The sequence below is a fragment of the Notolepis coatsorum genome (genome assembly GCF_963971535.1).
Source record: "Notolepis coatsorum genome assembly, chromosome: 11".
NCBI lineage: Eukaryota > Metazoa > Chordata > Actinopteri > Aulopiformes > Paralepididae > Notolepis > Notolepis coatsorum.
Window position 1 is genome coordinate 71,160,972 of NC_140175.1, and position 17,918 is coordinate 71,178,889.

At 44.3% G+C, this 17,918-nt stretch overlaps 1 protein-coding gene across 4 annotated transcripts in view; it reads left to right on the forward strand.

Moving 5' to 3' along the window:
• ptbp3 (polypyrimidine tract binding protein 3) overlaps window positions 1–17,918 on the forward strand; it is a 66,063-nt gene that overhangs the window by 30,880 nt on the left and 17,265 nt on the right. For all 4 annotated transcript variants that reach the window (XM_084325181.1, XM_084325183.1, XM_084325184.1 and 1 more), the window contains 5 exons: window positions 9,511–9,680; window positions 13,514–13,660; window positions 14,375–14,545; window positions 15,020–15,130; window positions 16,187–16,355. In XM_084325181.1, coding sequence (XP_084181307.1) covers window positions 9,511–9,680; window positions 13,514–13,660; window positions 14,375–14,545; window positions 15,020–15,130; window positions 16,187–16,355 — 768 coding nt within the window. The remainder of the gene's footprint in view (window positions 1–9,510; window positions 9,681–13,513; window positions 13,661–14,374; window positions 14,546–15,019; window positions 15,131–16,186; window positions 16,356–17,918) is intronic.

Consider the following 17,918-nt stretch of genomic DNA (forward strand, 5'->3'; position numbering starts at 1 on the left):
GTTTAGGCGCTGTTAAGGAGCTGGTTAAGGTTAGAGTTTGTGTTAGAGAATGGCAATATTCTTTCTATGGTTAAGGTTAGGCATGGTTAAGGTTAAGGTTAGGCATTGTTTCGGAGTTGGTTAAGGTTAGAACGGTTAAGTTTAGGCGCTGTTAAGGAGCTGGTTAAGGTTAGAGTTTGTGTTAGAGAATGGCAATAGACAGCCTATTTCCGTGCGACAGCTCTCAGCAGCCTCGTTGCGCGTCCTGAGTTTGCCGCGTCACGTGCCTGTCGGGGCCAATCAGGCCTACCCCGGAAGTCACTTACTGTTGCGGAACAGTTACAGGCCTCCAGACCAGGCTGCAGAAACAAATTAGGGGGGGGGGGGCATAAAATGTTCTCGGGGGGACACAATGGTTTTTCAACACAGGTTCCATTTTATACGTTTCAGCTGGGACAACGGCACTGTGGCTTGCTTGGCGCTGCCCACGGTGCTGAACTAAACAGCAGAGAGGCAATTGAAAAATCTAATTTCTCTCTATCTTAAGAACATTCACTTATACAAAAACAGACTGAACGGATATATAACAAACCTGCCGGGGCAGCGGACTGAGAGCAGGGGACACAAACAGGCTGGATAAGATGGTCAGGAAGGCCAGTAGCGTGGTTGGGGTGGAGCTGGACTCTAGCGAGGGTGGCGGAGAGGAGGAACCTTGCTAAGCTCCAGGCCACCAGGGAAAAGCCCTCCCACCCACTATAGTATACACAGACTTGGCTGACAGGAGGAGCATGTTATAGGCTCACACTACCTAAATGCAGCACTGAACGGCTCAGGAAGTCCTTCATTCCGACAGCCATCAGACTATACAATGCATCACTGTGCCTCACTACATCACTGAGCACAGAGTGACAGTTACCATCTTCCTGGACTCTTACTTTTTAAACAACACTGTGCAATATTACACCTACTGTAGACTTCAGTATATTTTTACTGTATTTATTTACTGTATCTTTTATTCTATTTTTATTCTATTTCATTTTATTCTATTCTTAGGCCATTTGTTTTGTTATTCTTATTCGTGACTTGTTCTGTCTAAATGTTTAATGTTGAGTGATTTGCAGTAAAATTTCCCTCAGGATAATACATTTCTATTCTATTCTATATCTTTGAAAAGTCTCCATTTATTCAACACTTCTGAATTCACTGTCAAACTGAACTGAACTGACAAAAATAAGGTGCATAAAAAAGCAAACAAAATTCCTCCACAGGCTACTCACCATCATTAGTAGAGCGGCAAGCGGCGTTTGGGGACAGAGTGAAATCTTCTTAAAACACTGCCCCTCTCCACTCATTCCTGAACTTTTTTGTTAAGTCCTTCTCAAATGCCAACTGAATTAAATTGGCCTTGCGTCGATGAAGCATACTAAGGCGATGTTCTGTAAAGACGTTCTTGAGGGTAGAAAATGAATTATCACAGAGTGCTGTGCTAGCTTCAGTAGTGTTGTTGTTGACATCAGTGCCCACTAGGGCTGTCCCCGACTAAGGATTTAGATTGTCGATTTTGATTGACAAAAAAAAAATTAAAATTTTTACCAGGGTGGGCAAAGCTGACTCAGTGGGCGGGCCCGGCCCCCTAATGCCCGCCCATGGCTCCGGGTCTGTCCCTCTCCCAAACTGTTCCTACAACAATTTCTTTCATGTTGCATGATCATGTATATTTATTTTGTATTATAATTTTTTTTGTGTTTAAATATCAACATTATCTGGCAATCCTCAGTAAATACTATCGAACTCCTCTGATGGCAGACCAGATATGAGACGCGTGCACACACACACACACACACACACACACACACACACACGCACAGAGAAAAGGAGAATGGCTTAAATGATTTTAGAATACTTCAGCTAATGAAGTAAAATGTTTATTATCATCAACTATCCAGCTCGTTTTTATAGTGCAACGTTTTTCAACTTTTTTACATTAATTGAACCAGTAGAGAGAGAGAGATGCCCCCCCCCGAGCCCCGCTCCCCCCCCACCCTTTCCTTACTCAGTTCAGATGTTTTCTCTGTCTTGAGCAGGGTTAGCTAGGAACAGCTTTCTCAAGCTTCACACCTTGGGCATGGAATGGGCTACAGGACCATTATCCACTTAGACACCCCGGTCTCTCTTGGTGAATTTAAATATGTATTACATAACTTCCTACAAGAAGAATGTTGCTGCTTTCTGTAGTCGGGTCCCAACTGCAAAATTACTATTACCCTGTATTATACACTTTTACTATCATGTAGAGTCAGACCAATGGTTCTCAACCTGTGGTACGCGTACCACTAGTGGTACTTGGTGGTACTGCTGGTGGTACTTGGGAATAATAAAAAAAAAAATATATATATATATATAATCTTTTATTTAAATTTTTTTGCAGTCAGGCCGCTGAACTTAGAACCTAAGTGGGGACCAACCAGGAGATCACTGTGACAGAGATGAATGCAGTCTAAACGGTCATAAATCTTTTATTCAACTTCAGCCCTGATCATAACCATTTACATTTTTAGATTTTTTTTGTAATGTCATAAAAAATGAAATGCTCCCAAGAGTTGTTGTTAAATCTGACATTACAAAAAACTAAAAAATCCATCAAAATCTGTGTTGTTGCTAATCATTGACACATGCCTAGCCTGTAATAATCCCCCCCAGAAAAATTTACTTTGCATTTGATATATTGAAAATATTTTACTTGTGTTAGTATGGATGTCTGTACTGTGTGTGTGTGTGTGTGTGTGTGTTAGTAGGGATGTCTGTACTGTGTGTGTGTTAGTATGGATGTCTGTACTGTGTGTGTTAGTATGGATGTATGTACTGTGTGTGTGTGTTAGTATGGATGTCTGTACTGTGTATGTGTGTTAGTATGGATGTCTGTACTGTGTGTGTGTGTTAGTATGGATGTCTGTACTGTGTGTGTGTTAGTATGGATGTCTGTACTAGGGCTGGGCGATATAACGATAACTATAAATATCGCGATATATTTTAATAATCGATATCGAATATCGAAATTAAAATAAAATCGAAAAAAAAATTGTGACCTGCAACAGGGCAGTTTTAAAACCAGAGACGGTGGACAGACTTGTCTTTCTTGCCTGCAACTTAAAGTAATGGCTTTGCTTGTCCAAATGACAATACTGACCAAATTGAGATTTATTTTTCTCTTGTCCATTTATTTTGTTTGTTTTCTAATGTAAAATACAGTTTGAAACCGTCTGTACACAGTAGGCTATGTGTGCTAGCAGAGCTAGACTCCAGTCACGGTGCACATGTGCGGTGGTTTGTCCACCAACAAAGCGCCAAAAGATCGAAAATAAACTAGCAGAGCCAGAACTGTTCAACTCCCCTGGAGCCACAGCCAGCAGAGAAGCCGGTCTACTTTAGCTTTTAAACCAGCTGCAGCCTGAGAACTGGAGTGTGAGGGGATGTAACACTAAAGATGGTGGCAATGACAAAGAATTGCTGCAAAATAAACATACATCTGTTGTTTAAAAAAAAAAATATATATATAACAATTCGATAATTATCGATATCGAGAAATTTGATAACATTATCATATCGTTATATGATTTTTTTCCATATCGCCCAGCCCTAGTCTGTACTGTGTGTGTGTTTTAGTATCTATGTCTGTACTGTGTGTGTGTTAGTATGGATTAGGGATGCCCCGATCGATCGGCCAGCGATCGGTATCGGCCGATATTGAGTATAAATATGAGATCGGTGAATTCCGATAATGCTTTATTTTCGCTGATCGTGAAAACCGATCGATGACACGCGCGGAAAACATGATCCAATTCTCAGCGGAGTTCCCACTTGCTGTCTCTCTTGCTCACAGCTGCTGCTGCTGCACGCCTTGCCCCTCCCCCCTCCCCCTCCCAGACCCATGTCAACAAATGCTCCGGCAGGGTCGAGTGCACCTCGAGTGATACTAGCTAACGTTACTGTTTAAACAAAATTACCCAGTCAACTATTCACTTTAGTTTAATACATGAGGCATTGTCTAACGTTATCTAGCTGGCTAGCTACTGATAGCTCCTGATATCAACGTCTAGTGATATCATCATTTTGGCAATAGTTTTCGCAGTAGTTGCTAGTGTTGGCTAACTAGCTATTGTTGTTCCGTGAGCTAACGTTAGCTACCTAGCTAACGTTACTGTTTAAACAAAGTGACCCAGTCAACTATTCACTTTAGTTTAATACATGAGGCATTGTCTAATGTTATCTAGCTGGCTAGCAGTAGCTACAGATAGCTCCTGATATCAATGTCTTATAACATCATTCGTTTTTGCAGCTGTTGGCTAATTAGCTATCGTGTTTCATAGCTGTAACTTAACACTGAGAACATCTTATATAAGTTTCAGTGCATAGGAAAATACATTGACTATAATGGTCAGAAGTAAATTAACTTAGATGCTGTTATGCTCAACACCCAGTACTATTCACTTTACTTCATTTCTAAGATTAGATTAGATAATTTAGACAGGATTTTGAAAATGCCTGTGTTAGACCTACAGTATAATACTGCCAGCTGCTATAAGAAAACTAAAAACGATCAGTATCGGCCGATATGACTCATAGACGATCGGTGATCGGTATCTGTGGCAAAAAACGTGATCGGGGCATCCCTAGTATGGATGTCTGTACTGTGTGTGTGTGTGTTAGTATGGATGTCTGTACTGTGTGTGTGTGTGTTAGTATGGATGTCTGTACTGTGTGTGTGTGTGTGTGTTAGTATGGATGTCTGTACTGTGTGTGTTAGTATGGATGTCTGTACTGTGTGTGTGTTAGGAGTGGACGGTATACGGTATAAACGGTATGAATTTGCGCTACGGTATGGATTTTGACTATACCTTGTGACCGGTAGAGCGACACAGTGTGGAGGGAGGGGGCTGCCAGGAGTGGCGCCAACGCCAGCCCGCCGAGACAGGGCTCCACAGTGCGACTATTTCACTCGCATTTCCCCCTAAAAATAGATATGTGCGAACTGGAAAAATTATTTAGGAGCACAGAGGCTTTGCGTAGTGGGCGTGTCAACGCGCAATTGTCATTTCATAATAGACAAGAGCCGACCTTCAATTCTAGAAGCAAACTAGCACTTCAGCCCTGCGTTGCACACAGCTGTGTGACAACTTCTCTCGCGAGTCGCGCAGTTTCTATGTGTAATGTAAACTCTGCGTTGGATCCAATGGTCTAACATGCTTTGCATCCTCGCCATTCTGGAATGCTCACGTCGCACTAAGTAATTGATGTAGCTAGGCCTGCCGCGATAAGCAATAAATCGATTAATTGCCGCGATAATTAAAATGAATGCAATGATTTTGACGGGCGCGATTAATTGCTATTTGCGCGTTTGTTTTAATGAGGCGGACCCAGTGCCCCTTGTCAGTCACAATGTGTCTATTCTACTAGCATTAACGTTACTCATACAAACAGAGTAAACACAGTTTTCAATCAATCAATAACAACATTAACGAGACCCTCGTTGTGTCTATTCTGCTAACGCTACCTCTGTGTCTATTCTACAAGCGTTAACGTTAGCTAGGCTGTCTATGCTAACGTTAACGAGCATTAGGCTAACAAGCTGTAACGTTACCAGTCGCGTCTATTTGCTAACGTTAGCATTAGGTAATAACCGGTTTAAAATGGATGGTGATTACCTCACGTTGTGTCTATTCTACTAGCATTAACGTTACTCATACAAACAATCAATAGCGAGTTATATTGATCACGCTATGTACGATAGCCATGCTAAAACGCTAGCACAACATTAGCACCTAACCTAACAACAAGCCTTAACAAGTCAGCGATCTTTTTGCGAGACTAAACTCTCCGCTCGGTGGCAAATTGTGTTGATGTCGGTTTTGTTTAATCAATAAATGAGGCAGAATACACAGTGACTGTATCCTTTGTTTATTGCACTTGTGCCTGCTGCAAACATAATGATTATGAAATCCTAGAGACGCGTCTCTATTCAGTGGTCTGCAGTGTTTCACGTGACTTTTCTGGTACCCAAAAAGTACCTGATAAAATCACAACAATACTTCCGGTCCGGTCGGTGGGCTTCAAAATAAAAGTCTTAAACACCGGAAAAGACGGAGCGGTGGGCTTCAAAATAAAAGTTTTGGGAAATAAATTTATCCAAAAAAAAAATTCTCTAACCGGTCGCAATAATATCGCTTATCGCGATATTTTCGGGGGCAATTAATCGCCCAGCAAAATGTGTTATCGTGGCAGGCCTAGATGTAGCCTCAGAAAGCTAACGTTAGCTCTACTCCTAGCAGCCTGTTGGTGTAGCCTCAGCAAGCCAATGCCAGCTCCACCCCTAGCAGCTCTCTCTCTCTCTCTCTCTCTCTCTCTCTCTCCCCCCCCCCCCTAACAATCCTGATTCGATTCTTGAACCTATTTCATTCCAAAGGAATATATTGATGGACATTAGCTATAGTATATAGCTCAGCAGCTGTAACAGAATACTTTTTTTTATTATTATTATTTATGTTTCAACAATGACAAGAAAAGCCAGCGGTGGACCGACAGCAAATGCTGTCACTGTTTACTTGTGTAAGGACATGGTTCCTTTTCAAACTGTCAATAGAAAGGGCTTTAAAGACATGGTCAAAACACGATCCAAGATATGCGTTATCTGCCTGCAGACACTTGAGAAAAGGTTTTGTATTTTTTTATTGCAGTTTTGTACAATAAATGTTCTTAAAATACCTCTGTACTATGTGAAATATGTCCTAGTAATACAAGAGTACAGGAATAGCTGCCAGTGTTTTACCCCTTCAGAAGCATGTATAGACATTTTATGATAAGTTAATATACCGTGATATATACCGTTACCGTCTACTAGGGCTGCAACAATTAGTAAAAAAAATCGTCGATGAGGAATTGTTGCGTCGATTAGTCATTCAAATAAAAATAATAATAATATTCTAATTACTTTTTTAAAAAATTATTTTTTATTTTTTGGACTACCTATCTTTGTGAAAGTGGCTTCTCAGCTCTGGTCCAGCCAGCTGAAGACTTCTTAGCTTAACATAACAGACCGACAGTACGTTTGGGGGAACTAATAGGATAACTGGGGATGTTGTTTGGTCCTGACAAGAGTCTCAAAGCAACTCTGAGGTCATGCTCAATGTCCAATCTGTTCCTCTGCTCTGTCTTCAGCTGGACCATAGCCGAGAAGCCACTTTCACAAAGGTAGTGCAAAAAAAAGAATATTATAATTTTTATATAATTGTTTTTCGATTAGTCGACTAATCGAAAAAATAATCGACAGATTAGTCGACTACCAAAATAGTCATTAGTTGCAGCCCTACCGTCTACGCTTCAAATTATACCATGATATACATTTTAGACCATACCGTCCAGCCCTAGTGTGTTAGTATGGATGTCTGTACTGTGTGTGTGTGTGTGTTAGTATGGATGTCTGTACTGTGTGTGTGTGTGTGTTAGTATGTATGTCTGTACTGTGTGTGTTAGTATGGATGTCTGTACTGTGTGTCTTAGTATGGATGTCTGTACTGTGTGTGTGTGTGTTAGTATGGATGTCTGTACTGTGTGTGTGTCACAACATCCAACATCACAACACCGCAGGAAGAGACTGTCGAACTGCACAGAGACTCTGCAAGGAGGGTTCTGCTTAGCATGAAGCAGTCTGAGATCATGCAGTACTGGTGTGGACTCAGATTACAGGGAAAGCTAGCCTGTTTAGAGTTTGCTGACCATGTTTTGAAATTTACCATCAAAGCAAGACTGCCGGTATTACCCACTAAATACAATCCTCAAACTCGCAGTCCATTCTGTTTAAACCATCAGGATTCACAACAACACCTAGAATCCATTGCACACATAACAAATGGATGTAATGCATACAAACACCTGTATATAGCTCGTCATGACCGTATTGTGGACATTGTGTCTGATGCAGTACAAAACATCTCACCATCTAGTGCAGCAATGTACAAACATACTAGAGTGCTACCAGAATGGTTTGGTCTTACCGTCGATGTCTTTGCTAACATACCAAATACACCTGATGTTGTTTTTGTTGACACCAGCCACAAGGAGGTGCTAATTATAGAAGTAGGCTGTGCCTTTGATCTGTACATGGACCAGACCTGTCTTGTCTTGTCTGTCTCTCTAAACTGTCTAGCTCAGTGGTTCTCAAACTTTTTACACCAAGTACCACCTGAGAACGTAGCTGGCTCTCCAAGTACCACCATATGACCGGCGTTAAAATACAGTCTATTCAGCTATGCACAGTTCACGCAGGAGGCAAATGTATTCCTAATACCATTATTTATTGTTAACTTTTGTCAGACACAGCCACAATGTACAAAAAGATAGCACTAGAACTAGCAAACGCTTCCACACAACTCATACAATGCAAGGGGCATTGAGAACATAATAACTAACATTCTCACATAGCAAGTGAGAAAGTTAAGAACAACTGTATTCCAGCAAATGTACTTAATTCTCTATCTCTCTCTCTCTCTCTCTCTCACACACAGCAAGCAATTGTTCTTCATTCTCTCTCTCACACTCACTCACACACACACACACACACACACACACACACACTTATTTAGTTACAAAAACTTAATTTCCTGCATTCTGGTGCAGGAATTTTTGAAGTTTTACCCTTTAAATGCCAGTGTTTGTGATGGGCATCACAAATTATTGTAAAAAAAGAAAAGAAAACACATATTCAATACATTTTTGAATTTTTACCCTTTAAATGCCAGTTTGTGTGATGGCATCACAAATTATTGTTAAAAAAAACACAAAGTAAAATATTTTCAATATATCAAATGCAAAGTACATTTTTCTGGGGGGGATTATTACAGGCTAGGCATGTGTCAATGATTAGCAGCAACACAAATTTTGATGGATTTTTTGTAATGTCAGATTTAACACCAACTCTTTTCAGAAAAGTGGGAATATTTCATTTTTTATCTGACATTACAAAAAAATCAAAAAAAAATAAATGGTTATGATCAGGGCTGAAGTTGAATTAAAGATTTATGACTGTTTAGACTGCATTACTCTCTGTCACAGTGATCTCCTGGTTGTTCCCCACTTAGTTTATCTAACTATCGCGCCGCCGCAACCAGAAACACTGACCTGGCCTGTTTCTAAATTCAGTGGCCTGACTGCAAAAAAAAAATATATATATACACATTTTTTTAAGTGTTTTCAAGTACCACCAGCAGTACCACCAAGTACCACTAGTGGTACACGTACCACAGTTTGAGAACCACTGAGCTAATGACACAGATAGCCCCCCCCCTCTGTGTGTCTTATCTGTCTGTGTGCCTGTCTCTCTGCAATCTGTCTGTCTTAATGGCCACATGGACATTCTGTGCTGTAGCTAATCTCATCTCTCTCTCTCTCTCTCTCTCTCTCTCTCTCTCTCTCTCTCTCTCTCTCTCTCTCTCTCTCTCTCCCCCCCCCCCCTACCTAACCTGTCTCTCCATCCCCCAGCTAATGGCAGTGATAGCAGGCTATTTAAAGGCGAGCGCCCCCCCTGTGGCCCCTCTCGTGTGTTACACCTGCGGAAAGTCCCATTGGAGGTGTCCGAGGCCGAGGTCATCGCTCTAGGACTGCCCTTCGGAAAAGTCACCAACCTGTTGATGCTCAAAGCCAAGAACCAGGTGATACTTTCACCACAATCACATCACTGGTATCATCTCTGTTAACCTCATTCCAATCATTTTTATTGCAGTAAAATGGGATTGTCAAGTAACATAAAAAATAAATATATATATATAATAATAATAAAAAATATCGATACTTGCCGTCACTATATCAATATAATATTGTCATGCTAAATATTGTGATATATTGCTGTATCGTCCCCCATCCATAACATCAATATATATCCCAGAGAAGTTGTCGTGTGGGGGAGAGGGGCAGTCGGTCCAGGCAGCAGGGCAGAGAAGTTGTCGTGTGGGGGAGAGGGGCAGTCGGTCCAGGCAGCAGGGCAGAGAAGTTGTCGTGTGGGGGAGAGGGGCAGTCGGTCCAAGCAGCAGGGCAGAGAAGTTGTCGTGTGGGGGAGAGGGGCAGTCGGTCCAGGCAGCAGGGCAGAGAAGTTGTCGTGTGGGGGAGAGGGGCAGTCGGTCCAGGCAGCAGGGCAGAGAAGTTGTCGTGTGGGGGAGAGGGGCAGTCGGTCCAGGCAGCAGGGAAGAGAAGTTGTTGTGTGGGGGAGAGGGGCAGTCGGTCCAGGCAGCAGGGCAGAGAAGTTGTCGTGTGGGGGAGAGGGGCAGTCGGTCCAGGCAGCAGGGAAGAGAAGTTGTCGTGTGGGGGAGAGGGGCAGTCGGTCCAGGCAGCAGGGCAGAGAAGTTGTCGTGTGGGGGAGAGGGGCAGTCGGTCCAGGCAGCAGGGAAGAGAAGTTGTCGTGTGGGGGAGAGGGGCAGTCGGTCCAGGCAGCAGGGAAGAGAAGTTGTCATCCCGGCGGCCGGTCAGTCTTCTCTGTCTAGGAACAAATAGTAGGTGTGAGCTGTGGCTTGATATGAGTTCTAGACTAACCTGACTGGCTGTCAGACGCCTCTCTCTTTATGTGGGTGCTGATGAGGCTTGATGAGCTCCTGGTGTGGGGAACTAGGTGGTAATTGTCACGCTCTGCAACCTGCTGAATCCCTCATCACACTGCCTAGTCCTCCCAGCTGTGTGGCTCTATGACCTGCTGAATCCCTCATCACACTGCCTAGTCCTCCCAGCTCTATGACCTGCTGAATCCCTCATCACACTGCCTAGTCCTCCCAGCCCTATGACCTGCTGAATCCCTCATCACACTGCCTAGTCCGCCCAGCTCTATGACCTGCTGAATCCCTCATCACACTGCCTAGTCCGCCCAGCCCTATGACCTGCTGAATCCCTCATCACACTGCCTAGTCCGCCCAGCTCTATGACCTGCTGAATCCCTCATCACACTGCCTAGTCCGCCCAGCCCTATGACCTGCTGAATCCCTCATCACACTGCCTAGTCCTCCCAGCTCTATGACCTGCTGAATCCCTCATCACACTGCCTAGTCCGCCCAGCTCTATGACCTGCTGAATCCCTCATCACACTGCCTAGTCCTCCCAGCTCTATGACTTGCTGAATCCCTCATCACACTGCCTAGTCCTCCCAGCTCTATGACCTGCTGAATCCCTCATCACACTGCCTAGTCCGCCCAGCTCTATGACCTGCTGAATCCCTCATCACACTGCCTAGTCCGCCCAGCTCTATGACCTGCTGAATCCCTCATCACACTGCCTAGTCCGCCCAGCTCTATGACCTGCTGAATCCCTCATCACACTGCCTAGTCCTCCCAGCTCTATGACCTGCTGAATCCCTCATCACACTGCCTAGTCCTCCCAGCTCTATGACCTGCTGAATCCCTCATCACACTGCCTAGTCCGCCCAGCTCTATGACCTGCTGAATCCCTCATCACACTGCCTAGTCCTCCCAGCTGTGTGGCTCTATGACCTGCTGAATCCCTCATCACACTGCCTAGTCCGCCTAGCTGTGTGGCTCTATGACCTGCTGAATCCCTCATCACACTGCCTAGTCCTCCCAGCTGTGTGGCTCTATGACCTGCTGAATCCCTCATCACACTGCCTAGTCCTCCCAGCTGTGTGGCTCTATGACCTGCTGAATCCGAGCTCCGGGGGGGTCATCAAGGAGAAGCCGCCTTTTCTCAGTCCTTGCCCCACAATGGTGGAATGAACTGCCCACCCCAGTTAGGACAGCCGAAACCAGTCCAATCTTTCGCCGTCGACTAAAGACGCACTTCTTCAACCATTATCTGCTGAATCCCTCATCACACTGCCTAGAAGATGATGGGTGGTTGGAACACTGAACCTTACCCATTACTGCCACTTAGTGGAAAGAGTGACATGGATCATTCACCTCCATTATAGAATAAACCAGGAGTCATTAGGTGGCGTTATACTATACACACACAAGGGAACAGTGTTTTTTGTGTACCGTTAAACCCCTAGTATACACACAAGTGAACAGTGGATCGTCCCTAGACACGATTAGGGGTGGGACAATACATCGATCCAGATCGATATATCGATCTATTATCAATAATCAAATAGGATCGACGCAACGTAAAAAGATCGATTCATATTGCGATACTCTTATTTTGAAAATCCCCGCGAGTCATATCCGCCGGCGCCCAGTATTGTGAAACTCCGTGTACACATTACAGCAGTGTTTGCGTCTGCTGTAAAGCACTACAGAGCGTCTATTTTGCGAGCAGATATAAGTCTGTGCAGTTTTTTCCCCGCAACGGGTCAAATGCATATAACAGGCGTTGCATCGTCGCCATTCCTTTATGCCAACGTCGCGTTAAATATCTAAATGAACGTCGCGTTGGCTGCTTAAAAGCTAAGCAGCTAACCGTGAGAGAGAACAGGAGAGTGAAGAGGGGACTTGGAAGGAGGAGGGGTGGGGGCTGTGGGGGACTGTGTGTGTGTGTGTGTGTGTCTGTGTGTGTCTGTGTGTGTCTGTGTGTGTCTGTGTGTGTGTTAAAGCTCAATATATAAAAACAAAAGTGAACAGGAGGTCTATTTGTATTAAAAACAATAGATTGTTTTTCATTTAAATGTCTGGAAGAGCTCAAAAATAAATACATCAATTGATATTTCCGTAGCCTTTTTTTAGTTGATCTAAATGTGACTGATTGTGTTAAATGGGCACATAATATCGCCTCATATCGATCGCAGGCACCTGAATTGAATCGTATCGTATCGTATCGTGGCAGACTTTGTGATATCGGCAAATATCGTATCGTTGTCCAAAGAATCGATATCGTATCGTATCGTGATGAAACTGATGATTCCCACCCCTAGACACGATGTAGTAGAAGATGATCATACTCAAAATGGCGTTGTGTGGTGAGGGACAGGATGCTTCATGAGTGCACTCTCTTTGGTATCTTTTTTTTTTTTTTTTTTTTTCACTTTTTCTCCCATTTTCTATATTTTCTCCCATCCCAATTTCGTATCATCCAATTCAACCCTCCCCTGTCACGAACGCTGTTTCTTGCCTCCCACAAGCCGGCTGCAATGTGGACTAAGTCATACATAGCACAAGTCCCCTCCGGTACTTGAGGTAACAGCAGTCGCATCTTTTCACCTGCGCAGCTCGATCTCTCAGTGTCGAGGAGTAACGCGTGGGAGGCTCACGCTGCCCCCGACACTTCCTGATTCTACTGCGCAGGCGCACCAACCGACTTGTAGGAGTCGCTTGTTCACAACGCCCGATCCCCACCCTTCAGTTTCCCACCCCGTAATACGGCCAATGTGTATTACTGCGGACGACCAGCTAAACTGAAAACAATGTGGAGAGCTGGATTCGAACACGCGAATCCTAGCGTCTCCACACTGGTGGCGAGTGCCTTGCCCACTACACCACCTAGCCGCCCTCTCTTTGGTATCTTTGTAAACTCTTTCAGTAGAAGGAATGATTAATCCTCCTCCTCCTCTACGTAGGCCTTTCTAGAGATGGCGTCAGAGGAAGCCGCCATCACCATGGTGAACTACTACACTACGGCCACGCCCCATGTCCGAAACCAGCCAATCTACATCCAGTACTCTAACCACCGCGAGTTAAAGACAGACAACCTGCCCAATCAGGGGGTGAGTTCTCTATCGCGTTTACATGCACATGGTGTTCCACGTAATATGTCCATTAAAGGAGAATTGACCGTATTCACACGCCGGCCATTTTGCTCTTATGTCATGCGGGAACAGGGTGGAAAGAAATCCCAACCTGAGCATGACATAAGAGCAAAATGGCCGGCGTGTGAATATGGTCCATGGGATATTGATTGAATTGCCTTGGTGCACAACAATAACATATGAATAGAGACCTTTCACCAAATGTTTACAATGCCTATTTGTCTGTCATGTTGGTTTCTGTGTGTTGATATGGAAATATATAAACAACAATTAATAATTCCATGTTTTAATGTCATGCTTTTCCAGTGTTTTACTGACTTCTGCACAGTAAATTATGTATTTTCTTTCCAAAGTGTTTACCAACGGTTACAGTTAGCCATGGTGGAAGAAAGAACTACACAAACATTCAGTGCAAGGCCTCCACCCTATAATAGTCCCCTTTTAAATTCTTATTCAGGGTAAACTAGTTATGCTAATGTTCTTATCTTGCTCATACCAGTTTCACCAGACAGTCAGGCTAAAGAACCATCTGAATATCATGTGAAGAAAATGTCCTTTACTTGACTGAAATTACTAACCGATTACATGTACTGTATATTACCCCTTTTCTCTCTCTCTCTCTCACCCTTCCTCTCCCTCTCCCTCTCCCTCTCCCTCTCCTGTCCTTCCCAGCGAGCACAGGCAGCTCTGCAGGCAGTCAACTCAGCAGTGCATTCTGGGAACATGGCGTTGGGTGGCTCAGCTTCAGGGGGCGAGGCAGGGTTGATGCCCGGCCAGAGTCCAGTCCTGCGCATCATCGTAGAAAACCTATTCTATCCTGTGTCATTGGAAGTCCTGCACCAGGTAATCCATGGTAGTCTGATGTAAAAGGTGTGTGATGTAAAAGGTCGGGTCAGGTTTGGTGAATCACTTGTTGTTGATGTACTCAGTGTTTCCCCTGGGATGCTTTCCAGCCGCGAGGCACATGAGTTTAGCAGATTTTTCATTTAGGCTCCAGCTGGACATGTTTGATTCAGAAAACGTCTTTGAGAATCTTTGAAAACCCATGCTCTCATAGCAGCAGCGTTAAGAGACGACACTGCTGCCTCTCTGGTGGGCTGTAGACGGATAGTTAGACCATTACCATATGTTGTTTATAATCCAACTGACAAATGTATTGCTGTTTATTAATTCGCTTAACTGTATTCTTCATTTGGGTCGGGATGGAGTTGAAGAACACTCATAACTCTGTCTGTCTGTCTGTCTGTCTGTCTGTCTGTCTGTCTGTCTGTCTGTCTGTCTGTCTGTCTGTCTGTCTGTCTGTCTGTCTGTCTGCAGATCTTCAGTAAGTTTGGAACGGTATTGAAGATTATCACCTTCACCAAGAACAACCAATTCCAGGCTCTGCTACAGTTCAACGACCCTCTGAATGCACACCACGCCAAAGTGGTCAGTACACACACACACACACGCGCACACACGCACGCACGCACACACACACACACACACACACACACACACTGTTATCATGTGCACAAGCTTCTTGCAGTTCCATCACCTGAAGACTTGCCTTGCTTTGTGTTTTCCTTATTCGGCTGCTAGCAAGCTAGCTAAGATAAAGGTCAAAACAGAAAGAGAACATATATATTGACATAGAGCAAAGTACTAGCCTTGTTACGGTGAAATTCTTTGATAATGAATGGCTGATTGTAAGGACCTTGTTATGGCTATCCATCTCAGCAGACGGCCAGACGGCTACTCACGGGGGGTTGTCATAGAAACGCAGAGTTCCGACCCAGTTAAACTGCAGCTGTAACTCTGTCGTTGAGTGTAATGAGTACCGTTTATGTTGTTGTGTGCTCTTGTACTTTTTATCCTTGTGAGGATCAAGTCTTCTTTATTTTCGTGTCCATAATACAAAGCTATTCAGCTTATACAACGTCCAGCCAGTGCTGCTTGGTACATTGGTTTCCCTTGATGTTGTAGAGTGCTAGGTGAGGATCAAGTGTCCACATGTGGATAGAAAGTTTAAGGAATCCTAAAGTGAGGACAGTTGGTCAGTCCTCTCAGTTGTCAGAATTGATTAGAACAGTGGTTCTCAAACTACAGGTCGCGACCCAAAGTGGGGTCGTTGGTAGGTGACAGTGGGGTCGCGCATTGGCAAGTAATATGGCAACATATTTTGGCAAAATATGCCTCGTTTTATAAATGTGTATTGATAACATAGTGCTGTAATTAAATTTGTAACTAATAAATATGCATGATCAAGTTCAACAATGTGTGCTTTTATTTTGATATTCCTTAATTCCATGTTGAAATTACGCGATACATGAAGTGTGGGTTCCCCAAAAAAAAATTGAGAACCCCTGGATTAGAAGATGGCTCATTTATGTGCAGTGGTTGAGTAGATAAAACATTGGAAAAGCATGATATTACTGTTTGATAGATTTATTGAGAACAACAATCAGACATGTCTAACAGATATACTGTGTGTGTGATCTCCAGACTCTAGACGGTCAGAACATCTACAACGCGTGCTGCACTCTGCGCGTGGAGTTCTCCAAGCTCACCAGTCTAAACGTGAAGTACAACAACGATAAGAGCAGAGACTTCACCAGGCTGGACCTGCCGTCAGGGGACGCTCAGCCCAGCATGGACCCCGGGATGGCCTTCGGTGAGTTAACTAAAACATGCCACAAGACCTAGTATTTTAGTATAGTATAAAGTATTAAAAAATATATATATAGTACATGCTTTTTTTATTTTATTTTTTTAACATATGCACTTATCGATATCACGCAGTTATTGACAATTATCGATATATCGATAAGTGGTCTCGGCCTTGGCTAACACCAGAACAACATCCTGGCGGTGCACAGTTTCTTCTGCTATGGAGAATGTGACGAGCGACACTTCACCCTGGCATGAAATGAGGCTTTCAGCACCAGCATCTTTTTCTGGTTTCGTTTAGAAATCCATGTCATTTACCCGTTCCTGACAGCGATGAGAACCGAGCCGTGTTTTTAGCACTCAGTGCGCCCCAAGTGCTAGAAGCTCGGAATATTTCACCAGTGACAACGGCAGCCATGACTAGTGTTTCTGAGCAACTCCCCTCTGGATCTGCTCAGCGCTGCCAGCTGAGGAACAGCTGCCTGGTGACACGCTCTGTACTGGTGGTCATGTGACCTTCTGGTGACACGCTCTGTACTGGTGGTCATGTGACCTTCTGGTGACACGCTCTGTACTGGTGGTCATGTGACCTTCTGGTGACACGCTCTGTACTGGTGGTCATGTGACCTTCTGGTGACACGCTCTGTACTGGTGGTCATGTGACCTTGGCTTCTGGTGACACGCTCTGTACTGGTGGTCATGTGACCTTCTGGTGACACGCTCTGTACTGGTGGTCATGTGACCTTCTGGTGACACGCTCTGTACTGGTGGTCATGTGACCTTCTGGTGACACGCTCTGTACTGGTGGTCATGTGACCTTCTGGTGACACGCTCTGTACTGGTGGTCATGTGACCTTCTGGTGACACGCTCTGTACTGGTGGTCATGTGACCTTCTGGTGACACGCTCTGTACTGGTGGTCATGTGACCTTGGCTTCTGGTGACACGCTCTGTACTGGTGGTCATGTGACCTTCTGGTGACACGCTCTGTACTGGTGGTCATGTGACCTTCTGGTGACACGCTCTGTACTGGTGGTCATGTGACCTTGGCTTCTGGTGACACGCTCTGTACTGGTGGTCATGTGACCTTCTGGTGACACGCTCTGTACCGGTGGTCATGTGACCTTCTGGTGACACGCTCTGTACCGGTGGTCATGATGTGGCAACACTCAACTATCCAAGTCCCACATTCACAAGTGTTTGTTGGTTCTGTAAAGGATGGTTCTGTAAAGGATGGTTCTGTGAGAGATGGTTCTGTAAAGGATGGTTCGGTGAGGGCTGGTTCTGTAAAGGATGGTTCTGTGAGGGATGGTTCTGTGAGGGATGGTTCTATAAAGGATGGTTCTGTGAGGGATGGTTCTGTAAAGGATGGTTCTGTGAGGGATGGTTCTGTGAGGGATGGTTCTGTGAGGGTTGGTTCTGTGAGGGATGGTTCTGTGAGGGATGGTTCTGTAAAGGATGGTTCTGTGAGGGATGGTTCTGTAAGGGATGGTTCTGTGAGGGATGGTTCTGTAAAGGATGGTTCTGTGAGGGATGGTTCTGTGAGGGATGGTTCTGTGAGGGATGGT